This window comes from Silurus aristotelis (assembly GCF_946808225.1).
Source record: "Silurus aristotelis genome assembly, chromosome: 1".
Taxonomy (NCBI): domain Eukaryota; kingdom Metazoa; phylum Chordata; class Actinopteri; order Siluriformes; family Siluridae; genus Silurus; species Silurus aristotelis.
Window position 1 is genome coordinate 13,807,383 of NC_139574.1, and position 23,132 is coordinate 13,830,514.

Here is a 23,132-nt window from a genome sequence, read left to right on the forward strand (position 1 = left end):
AGAAACACACACATACATATATACATATTATATACACATACATAATATATATATATATATAATGTGTGTACAGTCATTTTATACACAAATATATATTTATATATATGTATGTGTGTGTGTGTATATATAATATATATATATATATATATATATATATATATATATATATATATATATATATATATATATATATATATACATACACACACACACACATACATATATATATATATATATATATATATATATATATATATATATATATATATATATATATATATATATATATACTTGAAAAGTATGAATTTAAGGTACGTTTAGAACAGATTTAGATCAAGAACAGATAAAAATGTCTTTTTAAAAAATTTAAAAATAAAAAATAAAGTCTTTTTATCTGTTCTAAACGTACCTTAAATTCTTGTCAAGTTTTTAATACTCTAATCAACATGGACAAATATAAATGTTTAATGCAAATGTATGATTATTATTAGTGAAACCAGACTCACCATAGTGCATGAACACCAAATATTCTTTTAAATGTTTAAAAATGTTTGGAAAAATAGTTTTAAAGTAATTTTTTTATTATGGTGTTTTAAATGACATAAATCATCGGGACACCAAACGGAACTTTCGCTATGTTTCCACACGGATGGTTTTAATTGCCGGATGTCCGCATCATGGCAGGTTTTGGTGCTCGATTTGAGTGTATATAAAACAAATGTTTAGTGAATAAAAATAATTTTTTGGTGGACATTGCGTTGCATTGAAGGTTTGGAATTTTCTCTCATTTATATTTATAAAAAAAAAAAAAAAAAAAAAAAGGTAAAACACAAACGCATGCTGCATTAATTGTGCGTTAACTAAATTTGTACCTTCAAAATTAATTTGCGTTAATGCGTTATTATATAATTTACATTTATTTATTGTTTTTTTTTATATATATATATATATATATATATATATATATATATAGAGAGAGAGAGAGAGAGAGAGAGAGAGAGAGAGAGAGAGAGAGAGAGAGAGAGAGAGAGAGAGAGAGAGAGAGAGAGAGAGAGATTTCTTAATTTGATTTTATTTAATCGTTTTTATTGTTTATTTTACACAAGTTAATGAGAAACGGAGGTCAAAACAGAATCAATAACTTACCTATATTCCCTCCAACCTCAAACAAATAATGCTTCTGTTTTCTGCTGCTGTTTCGAGACGCTTGCCTAAAAAAAAACAAAGTAAGGATCAGACATCTTCTTAGCTGCATTCCTCAGTGTGTAGAAAAAAAAATAAAAGCTGCTCACGCACCCATTCTCGATATCAAATCTTGCCATCACGTCCCGAGCCTTCGTCTTAGTGTCCAGCTGGATTGCCATGGAGATTTTAGCATGTAGTGGTGCCTGCACTCTAATGACACCATCACGAAGATCAGTCACCTAAAATAGGAGGGTTGAGGACACTCAGTAACTCTGTGCAAGAGTGTAGTAATCACAGAAATCACTTTGTTCATGCACTATTCACATGAGTGATAAAGCCCACCTCACTCCTTTCTTTGTCTCTGTCAAGGTTGCGTCTCCTCAGTAGTTTCCTCTTTGTCTTCTCGGAGCTGGGAGTCTTTTTGCTCATGGAAGCCTCGTTCATTTTCCGCACGTGAGAGATGAAGAAACAGGGCACCTGTAACATACGCAAGACATTTTCGATCAGGCATGTGATTGGAAAAATCTGTCTCCCAGTCTTGAAGCGAAGATTGGTTTGGTCCTCGAATCTTTCATTTAAAAGGATTTTAAACTAGCAATCAGGTCACGCTTTGGTCAGTGGAAAAAAAAAGACAGGCAGAGTGACTTCCTGCTGTTCACATTGCTGCTAATGGGTTTAAATAACCAAGTGCATTGATCTCAGTTTACTATCCGCCTCCTGTCAACACGTTCCCCCTGTATCTGATATGAATTTTGAATCCTCACCGTCCAAAGAAGGTCCTGGTGGATGATGAGAAGGCGGACGAGGTGAGCTGCCCTGGCTGCCCCCTGCATCTCCTCCTGCTTGGCCTTCTTTCCCCTTAACGTGAAAAGATTCGGTGCCACAATCATGGAGACGTTCCACAGACTCATGCGGTTCTTCTCCTCGTATGCCACTACCTTCCTTAAAAACTCCAGCAGAGCCTAATCATAACACACACACACACACACACACACACACACACACACACACACACACACACACACACACACACACACACACACACACACACACACACACACACACACACACACACACACACACACACACACTACACCTTATGGAATGAAGTGCTGTAAAATACAATCAACAATAGGAGTGATATGATTTAGTTATGTTACTCGTTTTGGAGTGATTTATTTCTTTAATACCACAAAAATGCGCCAATATTATTAAATAAATAAAATGAAAAAGCGAATGATGTCATTCCTTTGACAACAGCTCTTTTTTCTCCCTCTTTGAAATTAACAAGGAAAACAAAATCTCATAAAATATAGCCATGTTACAAGCTGTTGGATAATGGATAAAAAAAAGTGTCCTGACAGAAAGCTACACCATAACAATGTATAGCTTTTTTCCTATAAAAAAAAAACAACACATTTTATACAATCTAAACACCCATAAATCAGCTGTTTCTATCGAAGCAATAATGTTAACGATGAGCGAACGCATTAACGTTACCCTGCAAACTGAATTACGATGAAATCTGTTCCTATAGAATATTAATGAACAGCTTCATACTATCCGTGAGCGAGAGTCCATCAGCGCGGTGTTTTACGCAATAAAGAAGCAGAACTTAGAAGTTAAGGGTCCTGATTTGAGTATATATACATCAAATCGTGCTTTTATATGAACTTTTCAGGTCTGAACATTACAGTCAGGTGTGTTCACAAGAGTTGGATTGAAGCCACTCAATGAAATTCTTACACCGTAATCTAAACCAAGCAAGTGATGGAGACACAATGACGCTCTCTGATGACAGATCATTCATGTATACCTGAATGCTGTGTTATCTGGCTCATAGAATGTGATCTATTTTTAATCTAATACACACAATGTGTATAAGCACACACCCATTCCTGAACATGACACCATCAAAAACTCAAGAATGTATTTATGTGTTTTGTGTTGACGGGATTGAATGCCAGTGGCTTCAGGGTAATTGTTCACATACTAAACAGTGTGTTTAAACAATAATTCAAATGTCTGATTCGTAATGTATTTTTAAACTGCAGCTTTTAATATCGAAAGTTTTTGTTTTGCTTTTTATAAACCTGGCAAAAAAAATATGAAACTAGACCTCACAGGAGACCTGACTGACCAGTTTTTCAACTGGAAGCTCATTCAAATGTTTAGGAATGAAATTGCATATCTGCATGTGCACACAGCGACAGACACGTTCCTCTTCCTGTAATTACTCTCCTCCTGCAGCCTTCACCAAGGTGACTATCATTAAATCGGCGACGGCAGCAGACGTGGCCAACTCAAACAACCTTGGTTTTGCCCCGTCCCAGACTTAAAGTCAACACCAAATAAAAAGAAATGTACTATTGTTATATACAAAAGCCACAGAATGTAATCAGAAATGCCAGATGAGGTCTTAACCCAAAAACACAAACAAACTTGCCTCCTTAAAAGACTCATGAGAGAGAGACATTTCCCCCCAAAATGCTACCACACAATTTTCACTTCACATGAACTAGGAGACTCGAACGTGTTCCACCATGACAATGCCCCCGTGCACAAAGCCACCTTTATAAAGATATGCTGTACATGGGTTGGAGTGGAACATCTTGAGATCTCGAGTTAGAGCTCTGACCTCAACCCTACTGAACTCTTTTGGAATGAACTTAAACACTGCCTGCACCCCAGGCCTCATCACCTCCTCTACATCACTACCTGATTTTACTAACACCCAGTACCTGGTGACTGAATGAGCACAAATCTCCACGAGAGCACTCCACTATCTGATGGAACACATCTTCCCAGAAAGGTGGAGGTTGTTATAACAGCCTAAAAAAAATGGGGAAGCTATATAGTCAGTCGGAGACACATCTATGGTCTCCAGTGGCATCGAATTATATCATTCTGCCATGGGAAAGTCATCAGAAAAGTTTTCTGTGTTCATGTAATATGTCAAATGGCTTTTTATGTTGTAATTCATGGACGTTTTGGCTTAACATCGCATCACGATGCTAACGAGATAAAAAAAAAAATGTAATGCTGCTGGACATGCTGGAAATAATATAGGAAAAAAGGGCACGATACTGCAGTGTTTTTAAAAGCAGACATGCTTCTTACCTTCAGTGTGTCTCTGTTAGCTTCAGGCAGAAGCAGGACGAGAAGGTGCAGAGCCTGGAACTGGTGTTTGTGTGATGTGATATCTGACACAAGCGAGACAGAGCCGTTAATCTCAACACACTCATTGATACGCAAAGCTACACTATCTGCTTGCCGTCATTGACAGCGAGTTCCAATTTTGTGCAACTAGTAACACACTTTCATTGGTGGCAACTGAACTGTGAATGGAAGATTTATTTAGGTGTTCCAGTGAAGTGTTTGTGTGTTTTTCAGGTGCTCACTTTGTGCAGCGGTGAAGGCAGGCAGGTGCTGCAGCGTGAGCAGTGGGTACGGCAGCTCTCTGATGAACATCTTCAGCAGACCAGCTGCATCATTTTGTCTCACCTGCTCCCAGTCAAAACTGTCATTGTAAAACTTCGCCTCCAGCTCCTGACGCAAATGCTGTGAATTTACACACGCAAAGTGTAAGCTGCAGCCATTTTATTTAGATTGCCATCTTCTTTTGTTTGTTTTGAATCATAAGCATCGCTTAAACTATTTCAACATTGAATATTGAAATTCTTTAGCTATACCGTTACAGTGTTGTTTAGTAACAGAAATTCTCACCACTTTCCAGCAAAACCCAATGTCTTGAAAAGAAAAATTCCAGTACTGCTATACAACGTCATGGCTCTGAGTTACACCAAACTCGACACAAGTAAGTGATGCATGATATGACAACTGCGGTGGTGTTCACTGTGGTATTAGCATAACAGGAACCTGTTCTCTTTGAGCAGAGTTTACGAATAAGAATGTGATGGAGATGGAAAGCCCCCTGCACCGCCCTTTTCGAGTACAGATGGAGCAAAAGATAAATCCCACTGTCACAGCAGCTTGGAGGTTACATGTAAAATGAAAACGGACCGTCAATGAAAGAAGATTCTACTTTTTTTTCCCCTCCATGCATCAAAGTTTCTCTGTGCACACAAATACTCATGTATACTCAGTTCCATGTGTATCTCAGCCTGGAGCATATGTGCTGTATGTGTTAGGGGTACTAAAGTAAAACAGCTGGGCTGCGATGCAAAGTTTTTAAGGCTCAGAGAGGAAAAACTATTTAGGATAATCTGGTAGGGGGGCTCCCCATACCAAAACACCCAATGTGGTTTCTGTTTAAACTCTATTAAAATGCGGCGATGGTAGTCTTTTAAAACACATGAAACAAACACGAGCATCTGCATTTATGTTTATGTACATGTTAACTCCTTAATCTTTGATCTGTACATTGAACAATAGTTATTGAGGCATTTTCAGCTTGACTCCCGATTAAACAGTATATTGCCAAAAGTTTGCGGACACCTGGTAATACGTATGGTATGTTTTTTTTTCTTTTCACATTTAGTTAAAATTTCCTCGTATAATTCCCTCCACTCATCTGTGCAGATGTTCCACTAGATTTTGGAGTGCTCTTCTGGAGATTTGTGCTCATTCAGACACAAGAGTGTTAGTGTTAGTGAAGTCAGGTACTGATGTAGGGGAAGTGAGGAGGCCTGGGATGCAGTCAGTTTTTAATTCACCCCAAAGGTGTTCAATAGGGTTAACGTCAGGGCGTTATAGTAGGAGATCTACCACTCCTAAGCACATCTTCATGGAGTTGGCTTTGTGCACAGGGGCACTGTCATGCTGGAACAGGTTTGGGTCTCCTAGTTTGAATGAAGGGAAAATTTCATGCTATTGCATCGAAATACACACTGTATAATTGTGCGCTTTCAGATTTGTGATACCAGTATGGCTGGGAAAGTCAGGTGTCCCAATACTTTTGTAACAATGAAAATGAATCTAGATATTTCTATAGATAAAGGGGTAATTAAGAATGTATAAGTTTGTTCTAAACTGATTCTACACATACATGCAAATGAACTGCATTTTGATTTTTTTTTTTTACGGTTAATTTCTGCGAGACCTGGATTGGATTAGACCACCTGAATAAGATGCAAAGCTTCACAGCCTCTTAAGAGATTTCCATCGACAAGCCAACCCCCCGTTCAGGCGGTGCTAGCTTTCATTAGTTCTGAGTAGTTAAACATGAAAAAAGAAATGTGAAAAATGTGAAAAACTGAAGCGTAATGGTAAAGAAACAGAAGGCGTGGCTAAACAGGTCTTTAGTTGATGCGATACGTATGCGCATTATCAGGCAGTCGTATCCTTTTTTGTGTGTGTGTGTGTGTGTGTTACAATCTAAGGTGCCGTAGTGATGACGCGTCTACGATTTGAAACTAGATGATGTGGGATGCTGCTGCTGAACTGCTGATTAAGTTATGAGGATCTGATTAGGTGCTTTACCTTTACTCTCGAGGCAGAGCCAGGCACCCTGAGAATTCCTTCCGTCTGCAGCCCTGTCTGCTCCAACTTCGACAACAGCTGCATACAGACACACAGACACACAGACACACAGAAACACAGAACTGTTATGCTCATGATAAACCCTCAGAGCTCAATAAGTTGTCTTTGTTCACTCAATAAACACAATAAACGTATGGCATCTGCTAGCTCCAGCGTGTGTGTTTGGTTAGCCTGCGTCTCTCTCGGACTCTCTGATACACTCTGCACATTGTTTAGAGATAACGCAGTGTGTTGTGCAAACCTTCTTCAGCATTCCACTCCTTTTAAGAACAGATAGAAACTGTTATCTCCCACTGATAAGCCAATCAGACGGCAAGACTACAAATAGTGAAGCCTAAACTAAAAAACACAAATGGATAAGCTTTCTCATCCTCTCCCCTATTCTCAGTGCAGGGTTTTTTTACATACCCTGTTCTGCTGGGTATCAGACGTAGCAATTATTGTAAATACAGCTGCTTGAGATTATACGAGAAAGAAAATATCCTCTGCTCTGAAGGTTATGTGCAATCTGCTAAAACGGTTCTCTCGTCGTTTAAGTACCTTATATTGCACCAATCAATGCTGATTGCATGGATGACTGCATGAATAAGCATGAACATTGCAAAAATATACTGTGGTACGACGTGCCCTGCTCTTTCAGTTACATTTCTACTCTTCTACATGTACAACTGTTTAAATATTCCTTAATGTTTCATCATTGTAATGGAATGTTCTGGTTAATTCCTTATTAAACTGGATCAAGCAGTGAGGAATCTGTACTGAACATTACATTCCCAGCATGTGGTCGACTATTGAACCCCTTCCCTCCCACACGCTATCTTAAAGCAGACATGAAGCCAAATTGAGTAAAAGAAACCGAGTGATTTCCTAACACAAAGCCTGATTTCTTAACACAGTTTAAAGATAGTCTTTGGGCAACTCTTACCATCGAGAGGATTCTCCTCAGTAAATAGTCACTTATGGATTTGGTTTAATCTCTGGAATGCAGCCTAATACTATGCTGCCCAGAAAAGTCCTAGATGACACAAACCTCTTTTCAGCATTGTGATTATTGCAGGAAATATAAGGTCACTGATTATAATTGATATGCATAAAGCTGCATTTTCATTTATATTTAAAAAGTTCTCGCATTTTTGACTCATATATGAACTTCGATCTGTATCTAAAAAATCCAGAACTCCATTTTCCACTGCATCACTGAGATAAACTTGTATGAAAGTTTTGATTTTTTTTTTCTTTACACAAAATTCTTGGTCTTCTTTAGACTACATAAGTCTCTGTTTAGTGTAATTGACATCTAGCAAAAAAACTTTGGAACAGTATGGTTTTCTTGGCATAGGGAAAACCCAACACAATGTTAGATCTTTTATAGTGTTAGGCTGTACTACACTGTGGAGTGAAATTAAATTCAGCTACATGCTTAGCTAAGTGTTTTTAACCATGTATTTGTGGCTTGGGTAAAGTTCTGGGTTACGGACCAAAAGGTCGCCATGCTGCCAATGTTTGGCCCTTGAGCGAGGCCCTTAACCCTTTCCGCTCCAAGAGCGGTCTGACATCAGCTTCATAACAAACTGGGACATGTAAAGAAAGAATTTCACAATTCTGAAATCTTTATGCGACAAGTAAAAAGCCTTTTTTGAAACAGGTAGCTCGAATGTCAAGAAGTTTTGAGTATGAAAATCATTACATAGCTACAGCTTTAAACTGTTTGGATTCATTTTGCAATTCTACAGAATGACTACTAATCCACATCTTCTCCAAACAATTTTCTCTGCATCGCTGCGTAACGCTGATGTAACAGAAGTAAAAGGTGGCCAAAAAATACTCTACTTTAGAAGAGAATATGTGGCACTATAAAATATTCGGTGGTCCTTATGTACCCTCCGCATAACTGCTGATTCCACGTAAAATGGCACAAAACTTACCAACTTTGTGTTATTTATTTTAAAGACAACCTCCATGCAAACCTCAAAGCATTTATAAAACAGTCCTAGTGGTTCTTTACAGCTGGGTAAGTAATAGATCCTATGGCGTTTCATAAAGATAAGAAAACACTGTCATTAGAGGGACAGCATGTTAATATCAGCGACATTTAGCAAATGTTATAATTGTAGCCTATATAAACTTTCTGCCATTCCTATAATATAGCTAGCTAGATAAATAATAAGCAGCAGGTCAGGGAGTTTGGATATGTTTGATATTTTGTGTCATGTCAAGAATCTTTACATATTAGAGCAGCTGATTATCAGTATAAATAAAAATAAATACCCCAAACAATACTGAAGCAAACGGTACCCTATTCAGTTCTTAAAATGGCACTGATAAAACAGTGTAATGCCATATCAAGTGTAAAGATATGTCACTGTAGTCTACAACAGTCGTCTTGTCCCTCCAGACAAGAAAAACACACTTCTAACAGCTACCCTATACTCAAGGGGAAAGTGCAGAAACAAGGCTGAGATCTGATAGTTCTTTGGAAAACACTTGCTAAGAATAAGAAGAAAGGCCATGGAAGTCAGGATAAGATGTATCAAGCTGTGGTTTGAGCCGGAAAGAGGGAGGCACCTGAGACCTAACCGATGGGGTGTTGATTAATGACTTATCCAAAACATCGAGTGCAAAGATTGGCTGTGTGGAAGTTTCCACTTTGGGACGAACCAAAAGAAGCATTGCTGTAGTTCAGACCTCTGACACAACCCAGCAAAAATAAGACTAACTCCAAGAGATAAGCTACGCACCTTTTTAAAAACAAGAGGAACTTTAGAGCCAGGAAATTTCTTTTGGTCATTTTCCAACAGTGTAGTCAGGGGAACTCCAAATAAGCCAGTTTCTGCAAAGAGAAGGCGGCCATGATCACCAATCAAAACATATCTAGAGAATAAGTGGTGAAATATTACGTGTGAAAATTTCAGCAATACTCACCCCGCACCTTGCTACGAACCACCCGGTTCCTCTTTAGTTCAATGCCCATTGCATCAAAAAATGTGGTTAACTCTATCAAAGCGATATAGCCGATCTTCTTGATGTCTTCAGAGGACAGGTCCTGGACTCTGGTCAACCCCTGCTTAGGCTTCACAATCTGAAATGTCTAAATAAGACATAAGAAGTAAGACATAGAAAACAACTTCTTCTTTCGGCTTCTCCCATTAAGGGTCACCACAGCGGATCATCCGTCTCCATACTGCTCTGTCCTCTACAGCTGCCTCTTTCAACCCAACTACCTGCATGTCTTCCCTTCCCTTCCTGGTGGCTCCATCCTCAGCATTCTCATACCGATATACCCCATGTCCCTCCTCTGCACATGTCCAAACCATCTCAATCTCGCCTTCCTTAACTTGTCTCTAGAACGTCCTACAAGCGCTGTCCCTCTAATAAACTCATTTCTAATCTTGTCCATCCTCATCACTCCCAACAAAAACCTCAACATCTTCAGCTCTGCTACCTCCAGCTCCGCCTCCTGTCTTTTACTCAGTGTCACTGTCTCTAAAAGTAAGACATAGAAAACAAGGCTACAATATACGTATAGTACGTTTATTTATAGTATGTAGTATAATTTTATTTCAAAATAAGATATGAGAGTTCATTCCAAAAATTTTTCCTCAGGTGAAATTTCCTCTTGAGGATTGTTTTGGTAGACAGTGTATTATAGCAGTGAACTCTGGCATCCTTCTTTCAGCTCATAGTGCAATCAATGAAAAATAAAAAAGCAATAAAAAGCAATGATGACAGATGGTGAGGGAAAGGCACTGTGGCCCACATAAACTGTGTGGGAGCGTGTGATTATTGAGAATTGTGGAAAAGCAAAGCTGGAGGCAAACATTTACTTGTAAATCCTTGTCCCCTTTGCAGATCCTCTGGCAGTCAACGCAGTCACGGCCTTTCCGATGAGCTGTCACTCCTTCAGAGTACGGCACTTCAAAGGACAAGATATTCGGCTCCAACTGACACTCTGGCATACTGCTCTCCACAGGGTTAAACACTGGACATGACTTACGAACTACGGTAGACACACATATACGGACATCGTAAAATATATATTAGAGTTAGGTATATTACATATAAGCAAAAGGCTTTCAGGAGGCTGGTACAGCGTTTGGTTAGCATCAAAAAACACAGACTAACCTTTTGGAGGTGTCCAATGGGGCAGTACTGGTGTAACCGGCCCATTTGGAGATACTGTGGGTGTTGGTTCAGAAGGCTGTAAAAACAATGGAACTAATGTTCAAATGGATTTGTTACAATGATGAAACTTTAACAATAATTAGAGTTAGTAGTTTATTCAAATGGATTAAATGGACAGATACATTATGGTTGAATCCAAACCTCAATAAAAAAAGAATAATATAAATTATATGTTCAATTGGTGAATAGCTCTGGAACCTATTAGAGCCCTATAGTTTTAATATATATTGAAATATCACATTAAAATGATGTTCATGTACTGATCATGAATTTATTTTACAGTCAAAATGATCCTCAGGTACAAAAACCTCATGGTGTATGGGACTATCTGTTCCTGAACGACCTTGAAATGTTTCATAAGCTGAATCACATCATAACAAATGATAATGGTTTATATTCCCAACCAGACTTCCTGTGGTGATCCATCCCTCACTTTGCCTCCATTCGAACAGAAAGGTCCTTAATGACCCATCATCCTCTTCTGTAATCTAGATCCCGTTACACAGATCTAAGTTTAGTACATTAGTCCACTGTGCCAAGTTCTACTCACGACTGCATCTTTACAATCATCACACAGTGATTCTCAGTTGCCAGTCCAGCTGGCTATGAGTCACTGCTCTACATTTTCTGCCGACTCCTTTGCCCCGTCAAACACCATTTGTTGACCAGATGTCCACTAAAAACATTCTCCCTGCACCCTACATTTCGCTTCATGATAGTGATATGCTAGAACATTCAAAGTCGGATTCACTGCGTGTTCTAACATGTTCCAGTTTTTCCCCCTTCAATGCTGTGCCTCTGTGACACTCATTCTGGTCAGCCCCTGGTCAGTTACTCATCCACTTCACATGCTCTTAGTCACTGAGTCACACTGGGGTGGTTTTAAGAGCTGCCTTTATTTTGGTGTTTATTACTAAATTCCCACACATAAATGACTCTCAATTCATTCTATTGTACAGTGTTTTAAACAGTAGGCATTGTCGCTGCACAAAAATCCAGATGTAGCAAACCAGAGGTGACAGGGAAATAAAAAATAAAAAAAAGAAATCCTTGAAATAATTTGAGTAAACAAATTAAATATGGAACTCATCCTCTTCTGGTTTGTACAGTGCAAATATAAATCATTACCCACTCCTTGGTTTTGGGCAAGTAACTTGTTTTGCATCTTGTATGTGAAATTTACTTAGGAACGTGAACATGGTGTATCTCGGCAGTGGTCATTAGGGTTTAATTATGCATCTTAAACTAGAGTTAATGCTTTCCAGTAAAATGTGCATACAAATATACAAAATAATTGCTATTGATAGAACCACTGCAGTGGCAATAAAGAGTACTGATACATTTGCAGATGAAAAAAAGCAGAGTAAAGAATGTTCAGAATGAGTATAATATCAATACAAGTCCTCAGATGAGCACAGAAACATCATCATGATTACAGCAGAAGTTATTAGAAGTTGCAAAGCTACAGTATTCAGGTGAGATTATCCACTGAAGCAAGAATGAGTCAAAATACTGTCTGGTCTGTTTTCTTGACAGTTCATGAAAAAGTCTAAAGGCTAAATCTAAAACGAAGCCCGTATTTATTTAAATTGCGGATTGAGAAGTCTAAAAATCTTTATACTGCCTGCTTGGGTTATCACATATGAACACAGTATTACTGATGGCTAATATAAATGTAGTCAGAGTTGTTTCACATTCTTGCCCTACCACATTCCAACCACATTCAGCAAGACAGATATGTTTTCGAAATGAGTAGAGAGCAGCTGACCCGGCAAATGGGCGGCATGCTCAGGAACGTCTCGCCTTTCCTGTCCTCACACTAAACCCAGCTGTTGCTCTTATCCTCATGAGTAGGTTTCTAAATGAGACTGACACCTGAAAGGCTCCACAGTGACTGCGGACGACATGAGATGCAAGAGCAAGTGGCGGCTTTATCTACTGCGTACGCAAGTCACCAGCTTATAGACAGCTTAGAGAAAAGAGATTGTGCAGCTAATCTGAAATTTTAGGTCATGAACCAATTAACCAGTACTGATCCAACATCCTACGAGTAGACAGCGGCTTACTGCTCAACCCTGAAACGATATTCCTGTCCATGAATTAATATATAAAGTCTAAAAAAAAAAACTAACCGGCAACATTATTTATAACAGACTATATTATAGAATCTGAAAAACTGTAGGATTTCCCAGGAGCTTCTGGATCATTAACCATGTCTTCTGCTTACCGGCGTGTCAGTGGTGGAGAAGACATCCCGGACATGGCGAATGGACTGCTTGTTCCTCTTGCGTAGGGTTTGAGTGTAGTTGTTCAGACGTTTCTTCACCATCGCGGCTTGTGATTGGGTGAGTGTGGATAAGAGAGCCTCGGCAGGACTGTCAGTGAGAGCTCCAGACACCAGCGTCGAGAGACCCGCTTCATGCAGCCACGCTTCCTCCAGTTCCGCTTCTAACACGCGGAATTAAACAAACTTTAGTTCGAATGCTACAATACTGAGCGTGTAAAGCAACAGTCAAGCGTGATTTTTAGAAAGTGATAAACATCTCAGTGCTCAGAATGTCTGAAACAATGGAAGTGATTAAAGTCGGGTATGGAATGTTTGCACTAATTATAGATTTCCGTGTAAATTGTTATCAGAATAACAATTTCATTCAAAATAAATGTAGAATATGGAGGTTTCGAGACTCGGTTCCCTTTATTAAAATCATTGAAGGTCTATCTGGAACCCATCTCCTCACCCAAATGTTTAAATGGTTCAGTCTGCCTCACATGCATTATTCATTTAATGTGCCTAATTGTTTTTGAATCATGGACCCCCTAATGTTTTTCATGCGTTTCCTTATGAATAGAAAAATCACCATATCAAAAGAAAATAGAAAGAAAACCAACAAAAACAGCATGAGCGAAAACACCTGTTAACCATTTTCCTTCAGTAATCCCTCTGTAGACCAGGGGGACCAGTGCATGTACAATGCCAAATATTAAATCCAATTCTGCCAAGCATACAAAAAAACTATCCAAGGAGAAGCAGAAGCAGGCCAAAATCCAGCAAATCCCGATATTAAATTAAACGCAATAAAAATAAAGCATAGGCTTTAATCATCATTACCACCAGCTGTATTTATAGCGCTATGTTAAAGCTATAGAGATATGATACCCAAGTTAAAATCTTGGTAAAGTGTTGGTTCATGTACAGTGGTCTGCACTTACCATCAATGCTGCCCTTCTCCATCATCTCCTCCTGGCCTCCTTGGCAATCCTCTTCAATGTTCCTCATTTCACTCCAATAATCCTCCATGGAATCCTGAGAGTCTCGGGACACTGAGCGTTCAGGAGGAGAGGGCGGCATCGCGCCTGCCGAATTCATCCTCACTAACCCCCGATGCTGTGCTTTCCTAATAAAAAAAAGAAATGTTTTCCAAAAATGTCTCAAATCCATTCTCTAAGCAAATGAACAAAGAGACAAATGAACAAAGAGACAATGATACACAACAAATCAGACTACATAGTAGATACTGTGACTTAGTGTATAAGTGTAAATGTTAGAGCATTACCTAGCAGTTACTATAGAAATAATCTGAGTATATAGACACCCTGAGATGTTTACAGAATTACACATTATACCCAGCAGCACATAGCCCGATATCAAAAAGACTAAGTCTCAGCTTGCTGCAGTTCATACAGGATGTCCATTTTGCCAGGACAGCCATCTAATTTCAGGATACCTTGAGTCCTTGAAGAATGATGAAAGATGAAAGAGCTAGTGACACCACAAAGACCTCTACACTTTATCTTTGCCGGCAGCTGCTGGAATAAAGGAAAGATGGAGGTAGAAGGATGACAGACCAACCCAACCCTTTCAATGTGGAAATCTTCTAGATTACAGCTCTCAATCAAAAGCATCAAAGCAACAGATCTTCTACCTCCAATCTTCAGTAGTTTTGGAAGAAAAAGTTAAACATTATAACTCCGAAAAAGCCTCCGAATGCAAATCTGCGATCTTATTCAATTGAGTTTTGAACTTTCCTACTGAAATATTGATAATGGAAAACTAGCTGACTATGAACTGTTATCGCGGTGACTCTCACTCGCTCTCTCTGTTTCTCTGCCAGGAAGCAGACTTCACTTAGAGGATGTTATTGATTACAACCATACAAGATGCCTCCTGTGTTAAGAGAACTCTATTCTGATAGCCTCCGAATTCCCTAAGAGGCATCTGCTCTCAGCTTCCGACAAGTTTTATTACTTCAAATCAACATACTTTGGAATCTCAGTCATGCATGTATGACATGCAGGCTTGAAAACAAAGTTAAGAGTTTTTAGAGTTTAAAGCCCAATCACTCAATCTATCACTTTGCAGCACTGATTACAACTTAAATAATTAATAATACAATAAAAAATCCTACAACTAGCACAATAGCTGGTTTGTGTCAATTCTGACACATCAGCAAATCTAAGATGCTGTTGGCTGAGCAGTAATATTGAGTTTCACTATTGATAAAAACATATATCTCTCACTTCTACATGCCTATAAATGTGTTCATCTTAGAAGACAAGACCTTCAGCAGTGTTTATCAGATCCCTCCTTTTTGTAATTTGGTCCTGGAACTCAATATGGTTTTATAAGCAAACCAGTAATAACCACACTTAGAAAAGAAAACAGAGACTATTATGCATTATGAACATCATTCAGTTGCATTTGTGCTCACTAAAGTAGACAATCAAAGATGTATTCACTGTAATGTCCAATAGACAAATGCATCCATCAGCCTTTCAAGAAAAGCACAGGCATATCCACTAATGAGTTCACTAATGAGTTGAAAACAAAAGTTCCTCTACGCAAATCACTGAAACCTCTGGATGACCTGCTATCAGGAGGCAATCAATGACATAGACACACTGCCTAAACCGACTTTACACTAGACAATAATTGTCATGATTTTTGCCATTACTCACTTTGTTCTCGGGTTCAGATCGCCTGACCTGGTGCATATTTACATTCGATTTCAATTCAATTCAATCTTTATTTATATAGCACCTAACAACTACCAGGTAAAGCCTAGGTGCTGAACAAAGTGCAAAAGGCAACGTGCAAAACAGTAATAAAATTAGAGTTATTATAAAAGTAATAAAATATACAATATTATAAAGGAAAGAACTAAAACAGAATATATATATATATAAAACAAGCATGAAAACACAAATCAAATAAACGTTAAGAAGCAGAAGACTAAGTAGACCCTCTACTATAGAACAAAGGCTTTAGTGAATAAGTGGGTCTTCTGGTTTGGCTTTAAAAGTAGAGAATACATGATTGATATTATTTTCTGTAAATAAGTCATGCAAATATGTATCAGGTCTGCCCTTAATGAAGGCTGATCAAGTACCAATCCATCCAAAGAGTCAACAACTTCAGCTTTTGCTCGGTCAGAAACTTCCAATCAAACCCTCAGTGTGAGAAACTGAACACGCTTATATTACTATAAAAGCTACCAATATAACATAGGATTTCACAAAAACCAACAAGAGAGCTACTAATACAGCAGTGACCATTAAAAAAAACATAAATTAACATGCTAGTGAAGAGAAGGTTTTTGAAGAATGGTTCTGTTTATGCTGACCCGTGTTATGCACAAGCTCGGATAACTGATTGATGATGCAAGTAGAACGTAATCTTTTACTTTAAACCTAAAAAAAAAACAATTTTTGAAAAAAGTTTCAAAAATATTTATTATATAGTTTAACATGGAGAACACATTACCATAAGATTTGGCAAGACCTAACTAGGATTACACTAAACAGCGTTTAAGCATCAGTTTTAACGTAAAAAAAAAATACTAAACAAGTTAACTTATGTCGTGAGGGCTACACCCCTACTTGCATTAATAAATGAATGTCCATATATCTATGTGATGTTCATGCCAGGTTAGCATTTTCAAGCTTACATTTCAATAGCAAAAAAAAAACTGCCTGCATTTTTAACACTCAGAATCAGTGATTGACTATTAATACTCCCCTGGTAGAACGGCATGAGTGTATATAAAAATTGTGGGTTGGTATGTATTTAATATTCAGAGCATGCTAACTGAGAAACTGAAATATCTAAACACATACTAGATCGCTAAATGACAATAATAAAATAACATGAAAATAAGCAGTTTGAAACAAAGTATAATTCACAAAAACAAAAATAAACATAGTACCCAATACCGAATTTATAATTCTAATTAGAATAAATGCAATACAATGGATCTAAACCTAATACAATGCTGCCGCACCAGATGAGCATGAAAACAGAACATAAGTCTGACTTCCTGACTTATAAAGAATTTGGCTTGGCACAAATCCTGAGGAAAGCCAGGGAAACTACAAGACAAGCACCTCTGCAAGCAGATGATTGTATGAAAACAAACAGAGACCATTGCAAGTTCTTCTGAAATTCATCTAAACTGTCTTCTACAGTTACAGATATTTTTAGCTCTGATGATCCAGCTTTAAAGAATCAATACCCCTTGAAAAACAGACTCCAATTAACGTCTGAGCAGAAAACGCGGATTACCTTTCAGTGCCTCATCCAGCTGTGAAGGACATGGAAGGGCATCAGAGTGGGGTAGTCTGCTCTGATTCGAGATGTAGATCATAAAATCAAAGGCACTTAAAACACAAAGAAGGAGGGAAAAAGAAAAAAAACAAAAAGACCGAGAGCTACAGAGAGGAACAGAAACAGATACGATGAGGCTCAACTGACCCAATCTCAGGATTTCCTCCTGTGACAGCAGGAACTCTGTGTGTAACCTAAACTGATCTCCCCTCCCAAATACCTCTCTCCATCTATCCATCTAATTCCATGTGAGGCAAACAACTTTTCAGCACACGCATTTCTTCCTTCCCTGCCCCCCTAGTCCTTCTCTGTTTGGTCCACCCCTCCCTCTCCCTTTACGTTATCCTGTTCTCTCTCCCTCTCTCTCCCTCGCTCGCTCTCTGATAGAAGCCACTCCCTGTTTCAGTCTTTACAGGCCTACTACTTCCCTTTAGAAGGAAGGGAGTTAAAGGAGTTAAATGCCCGTTGTTTTACTGTTTATGCCAAGTGCTCTCTTGAACCCTGCACAGTGAAACTAAAAATCAAGGCCAATTTAGATGTGAGGAGGTGTTCCTGCAAACCAGAGCAGTGAAATGAGTGTAATTTTGGAAAACCAGTCCCATATGTAGGTAATCAGCAAAGCCATTCATAACTCCACACACTTTCATTTCAAAACAAACCTTTTAGAGCGAACCATGACAAACAAATGGAGAACAAACGTTTTATTAAAAATACGAAATACAACGATGCGGCTTTCGGAAATTTTGGCATTGCACAACGCGTTTTGCATATGTACCGAATGACATCTGCTCAGGCAAAAAAACAAACACACATATGTACACATCCCCTTTTTCAAGGAAAACAACTCTATGCAGAAGAAATATCGGCAGATGTACACGATTTCGAATTATCCCTTGTAATACATTTTTAAAAAGCTGAATTGTACTGTGGCAAAACAGGAACGAGGACTAAACTGGAATCATGGTTCTGGTGGTTCAGCCCAGTAAGGCTGCTTAAACCAGAAAGGAAAGCTGAAGATCCCTCAAAAATCATGACCCAATTCCTCCAAGTATGTAAACACAAGAGCCATGCTGCAAAACGCCAACATCCAAACATACACAAAACTTTTGTCTTTCAGCAACTTTTTAAGAAAGTCAAAGAAAAGGTTTGAAACACTCTGACGAAGCACTTGGAAATGTTTTCCAGTCAAAGCAATGTCCATATGGCCTCTCTGGCCATTTATTTAATCGACTAAAACATTTTCCATTTTCCTTATTGATTAAAATAGGCATCCACTTCAGTGCTAATAAAATCAAAACAGAGAGCCAAACTGCTGACCCTGGCACATCTCTGCAAAATGGTCAAATGAGGAAAGGTTGATTCGTAACACAAAAACCTTCTCAACTATTTGCAGGCGCATGAATAAAATCAGGAGTTCGAGATGATTTGATCAGAAAGGTATGTCAACCACCCCAACTAGACTGTAGCTAAAATAAGAAACACATGTTACACAAAGATGCTTTAAAGAGCTCGAAAGGAAACTGCTCCAAGTTTCACTCAGTGTGAAAGAAAGGATATCACTAATGAGTCATAATGATAACCAGAAACACAATGAACTTATATGGTTTTATGATACAGGTTATATGGCTAAAGCAAAGTCATTACAAGCCTTAAATCTATGACGGCATATACTACATTTCAAGAGAGTGTGACTTGCATAATGAGTACAGAACCATAAGCATTTATTGACATTTTTTCCAAGCAAATTATGGTGCGTTTAAAAGCAACATTCTTATGACTCATTTAAGTGTTCTACTCGGTCATACAGAAAGTATCCGAAATATTTCCATGAAGCATTTTTGAGCTTTGGACAACAGAAAGTTGCGTTTCCTTCATTTATACATGCTTCACCTATTGAACGATGCCTCTGATTAGACTCGGCTATTATTAAATCACATCCCAGAACAGGGAGCACTTTCATATCTGCATTCAGGGACACCAATATTTGCCAATTCAAATACTGAAGCAGCCAAAGTAGCCCACATGGCGTTCACAAAAGGAGACAAGTGGCATTTATAGCACTGCTTTGGGGAAAACCTTTAATACAGGCCACACTGAATAAATATAGCCACCATGCCTGTTATTCTTTACACTGGTCTTTGCTCATTAGGTCTAGAGCGTTAGGCAGTACTGTGAGAGCACAAAGTATTGCTTAAAAATGATTTAAAGGCTGGACGGCCTACAAAATCGATCAATACTGCTCTGAAGTGAGGCTGGGACTCAAGATGATTAGTCTCTGACAGGGTTATGGACAATTCCGCACACAACTTTAATAACTTGTTAACCCATGATGAAACAATAATGATTGGAGCTGTTCGGGTTTAGCCTTCAGCCTGGTCACAAATGAATCTGAATCTCTGTGGTTGAAATGAGCAATAGTAGTCAGCTGGTGATAAATGGGTTTTTGACCGCAATAAGCTTTCAATTTCGGATCCCATGAGCTGAGGTCAAAGCCACCATAAACATGTCTTTGCTATCCGGCCAGTTACTGTAAAAAGCTTTATCGTCGGACGTATTAATTCATCTAAAGAACTTCAATTCTATGTTAAAAAGACGACCTTTCCTCAGTATTGCAGTAGCTAGGATCATTCTTTTTTAACATTAAGGAGAGGAACTACACGGTCCCTAATACTTCCTGATTTGATTAGGGATGTGGGAAAAGACTGTCGTGTAAATCCACAACCTAAATATGCTTTGGCATATGCAAATATATCGCTAGGTCACATAATACATAAGAACTTCCCATTTCTTTCGGCTTCTCCCATCAGGGGTCGCCACAGCGGATCCTCCGCATGTTTGATTTGGCACGTTTTTACGCTGGATGCCCTTCCTAACGCAACCCTCCCCATTTATCCGGGCTTGGGACCGGCACTAAGAGTGGCTGGGGTTAGTTCCCTGACCGAACCCGCAGCGGTGAGAGCGCCGCATCCTAACCACTAGACCACCAGGGGACCTACATGAGAACTTCCCATTAAGGTATGATAATGTTCAAACATAATTGGGTCAACAAGTGGAACTGATGCTCGGAGCAGCAGGTTGCTTGTTTAAATATATTTAAATATATTGATTCCCTTCAAGAAGATCTGTGTTCCATAGTGCTTTGTTTCTTTACAATGTCCACTAAGACATTAAAATGTAACAATAGATTTCATCACAATACATTTTTCTGAGATTCTATCAGTCCATGGAGCCAAAAAAATTTAATATTGTGTTTAATAAGTTCAATTAAATATGAGTGAGCTTTTGATTAAAGTACATGTACTCTAAAATAAAAAATTTCTATCCTACTAAAAGATTGCATCATAATCTAGTTTAAACTTATAGCCAAGAATTTTCAGAATGACTCTAAAATCCCTCCAATGGTGCAAATAGGTGATGTTTGGAGAATGTTTTTTTGGGGGGGGAAATTCACTTGCATTCTATTCTAGGAAGGTTCATTAAAATTCAATGTTTGAAACTTCTTAAGTATTTCCCAGGACATTTGTGTATGTATATTTACAGTATGTATTATTTCAATGCTATGTCTATTTTCTTATCTAACCCATGTTCAACGAAAAGATTAATTTGGCATCTGTTCATAATTTTTTTAAGAGCTAGACATCTCTCGTAGCGTGACACTAACCAGACGAACCACACCTTTTTGTTACCCATGCAGGGGTGTCAGACTGAGTGTCATATGCACTAAAAATGGAGCAGATTGTAAATTAACATCTTTTTTTTTATGTATTTCGCATTGGTGCATTTTGCTGTTTGTTACTTGACATTACTACACTTTCTCTGGGCTGTCGGTCTGTGTGTTTGCTTGGCAACATGCAACTCTCTATCCAGCTGTGATTCCTTTGTTACTGTATTATTTCACCATAACGTGTCTGAAAATCCAGTTTCTTGATTACCTACTTAATTTCGTGTTTAGAAAATGGTTGAATGCATGCAGTATCACGAGACAGATGCTGCTGTATTGAATATAAGCATTGTTATGATTACCTGCAGTCTCCTGCCTAATGCAGTGCAGCTGTTCACTGCAACAGCACTTGATATATTCTGATATACAAGTGTTTTCCCAGAATACAAATATTTCCATTTTCTCTGATGAAGAAATACTTTTTTGCAGCCACTCTCTTCACTTCATAGTGTGGATTAGGAAAAAAAATAAAAATCGAAGCATAAGCATTTAGCGTATGATACCTTTCAACCCATGGCTTCTATACAATTCCAGTTAGGCCCAGAAATATTTGGACAGTGACAAGTTTTTGTTATTTTAGCTGTTTACTTAAACATAATAATTATATAACTGTATTTTTAATATGTGTTTAAAGTGCAGACTCTCTGCTGTAATTTGAGGGTAATTTGTTGCCGCCTCTTTTTAAATTGACCAAAAGTAATTGGACAATTGCCTCAGAAGCTCATTTCATGGGCTGCATGGGCTGTTCCCTCATTAATCAATCATCATTAAAAAGGTAGATAAAAAATCTGGAATTGATTCCATGTGTGGCATTTCTGGAATCTGTTGCTGTGAATCCCAACATGCAGTCAAAAGAACTCTCAATGGAAGTAAAACAGACCAATATTAAGATGGAAAAACAGAAGAAATCCATTAGAGAGATACAGAAATGTTAGGAGTGGCCTGAAAAAAGATAAATAAATAAATAAAAAAGTGCACTGGTGAGCTCGGGAACTAAAAAAGGCCTGGACGTCCACGGAAGACAACGGTGGTGGATAATTGCAGGATTCCTTATATGGTGAAGGAAAACCCCTTCACAACTTCCACCGAAGTGAAGAACTCTCTGCAGGAATTAGGTGTATCAGTATCTAAGTCTACTATAAAGAGACTTCATGGGAGCAAATATAGAGGGTTCATCACAAGGTGCAAACTATTAATCAAAAATAGAAAAGCCAGATTAGACTTTGCCAAAAAACATCTAAAGAAGCTGGCCCAGTACTGGAACAGCATTCTTTAGACAGATGAAACTAAGATCAACCTGTACCAGAATGATCGGAAAAAAAAAAAGTATGGAGAAGGCTTGGAACAGTTAATGATCCAAAGAACACTACATCCTCCGTAAAACATGGTAGAGGCAGTGTGATGGCATGGGCATGCATGGCTTCTAATGGCACTGGGTCACTAGTGTTTGATGATGATGTGACCGAAGACAGAAGCAGACAGATAAATTCTAAAGTGTACAGGGAAATGCTTTCTGCTTAGATTTAGCCAAATTCTGCGAAGTTGATTAGACGGCGCTTCACAGTACAGATGGACAATGACGCAAACCATACCGCTAAAGCAACCCAGGAGTTTTTTAAGGCAAAGGATTGGAATATTCCGCAATGGACAAGTCAATCACCAGATCTCAACCCAATCGAGCATGCATTTTACTCGCTAAAGACAAAACTTAAGGCAGAAATATGCACAAACAAGCAATATCTGAATGCAGCTGTAGTAAAAGCCTGGCAAAGCAAAACAAAGGAACAAACCCTGCGTTTGGTGATGTCCATGGTTCAAGACTTCAGGGAGTCATTGCTATAAAAGGATTCTCAACAAAGTATCAAAAATGAAAATTTTACGTTAATCTGTCCGATTACTTTTGAGCCCCAGAAATGAGTCAACTCTGTATTAAAATGGTTG

The 23,132-nt window shown here is 38.4% G+C and overlaps 1 protein-coding gene across 4 annotated transcripts in view; it reads right to left on the reverse strand.

Annotated features, from left to right (window-relative positions):
* The window catches only part of arhgap28 (Rho GTPase activating protein 28), a 31,782-nt gene that overhangs the window by 1,686 nt on the left and 6,964 nt on the right, over positions 1 to 23,132 (reverse strand). For 2 of the 4 annotated variants that reach the window (XM_083546470.1, XM_083546471.1), the window contains exons 2-14: positions 14,080 to 14,264; positions 13,097 to 13,317; positions 10,810 to 10,885; positions 10,512 to 10,684; positions 9,610 to 9,775; positions 9,426 to 9,517; positions 6,628 to 6,705; positions 4,587 to 4,746; positions 4,306 to 4,388; positions 1,950 to 2,147; positions 1,528 to 1,662; positions 1,297 to 1,424; positions 1,147 to 1,211 (exon numbers count right to left, since the gene is read on the reverse strand). In XM_083546470.1, coding sequence (XP_083402596.1) covers positions 1,147 to 1,211; positions 1,297 to 1,424; positions 1,528 to 1,662; positions 1,950 to 2,147; positions 4,306 to 4,388; positions 4,587 to 4,746; positions 6,628 to 6,705; positions 9,426 to 9,517; positions 9,610 to 9,775; positions 10,512 to 10,684; positions 10,810 to 10,885; positions 13,097 to 13,317; positions 14,080 to 14,264 — 1,760 coding nt within the window. Of the gene's footprint in view, positions 1 to 1,146; positions 1,212 to 1,296; positions 1,425 to 1,527; positions 1,663 to 1,949; positions 2,148 to 4,305; positions 4,389 to 4,586; positions 4,747 to 6,627; positions 6,706 to 9,425; positions 9,518 to 9,609; positions 9,776 to 10,511; positions 10,685 to 10,809; positions 10,886 to 13,096; positions 13,318 to 14,079; positions 14,265 to 17,428; positions 17,847 to 23,132 lie in introns of those variants that run through there. The other 2 variants (XM_083546472.1, XM_083546473.1) reach the window with 2 other exon arrangements.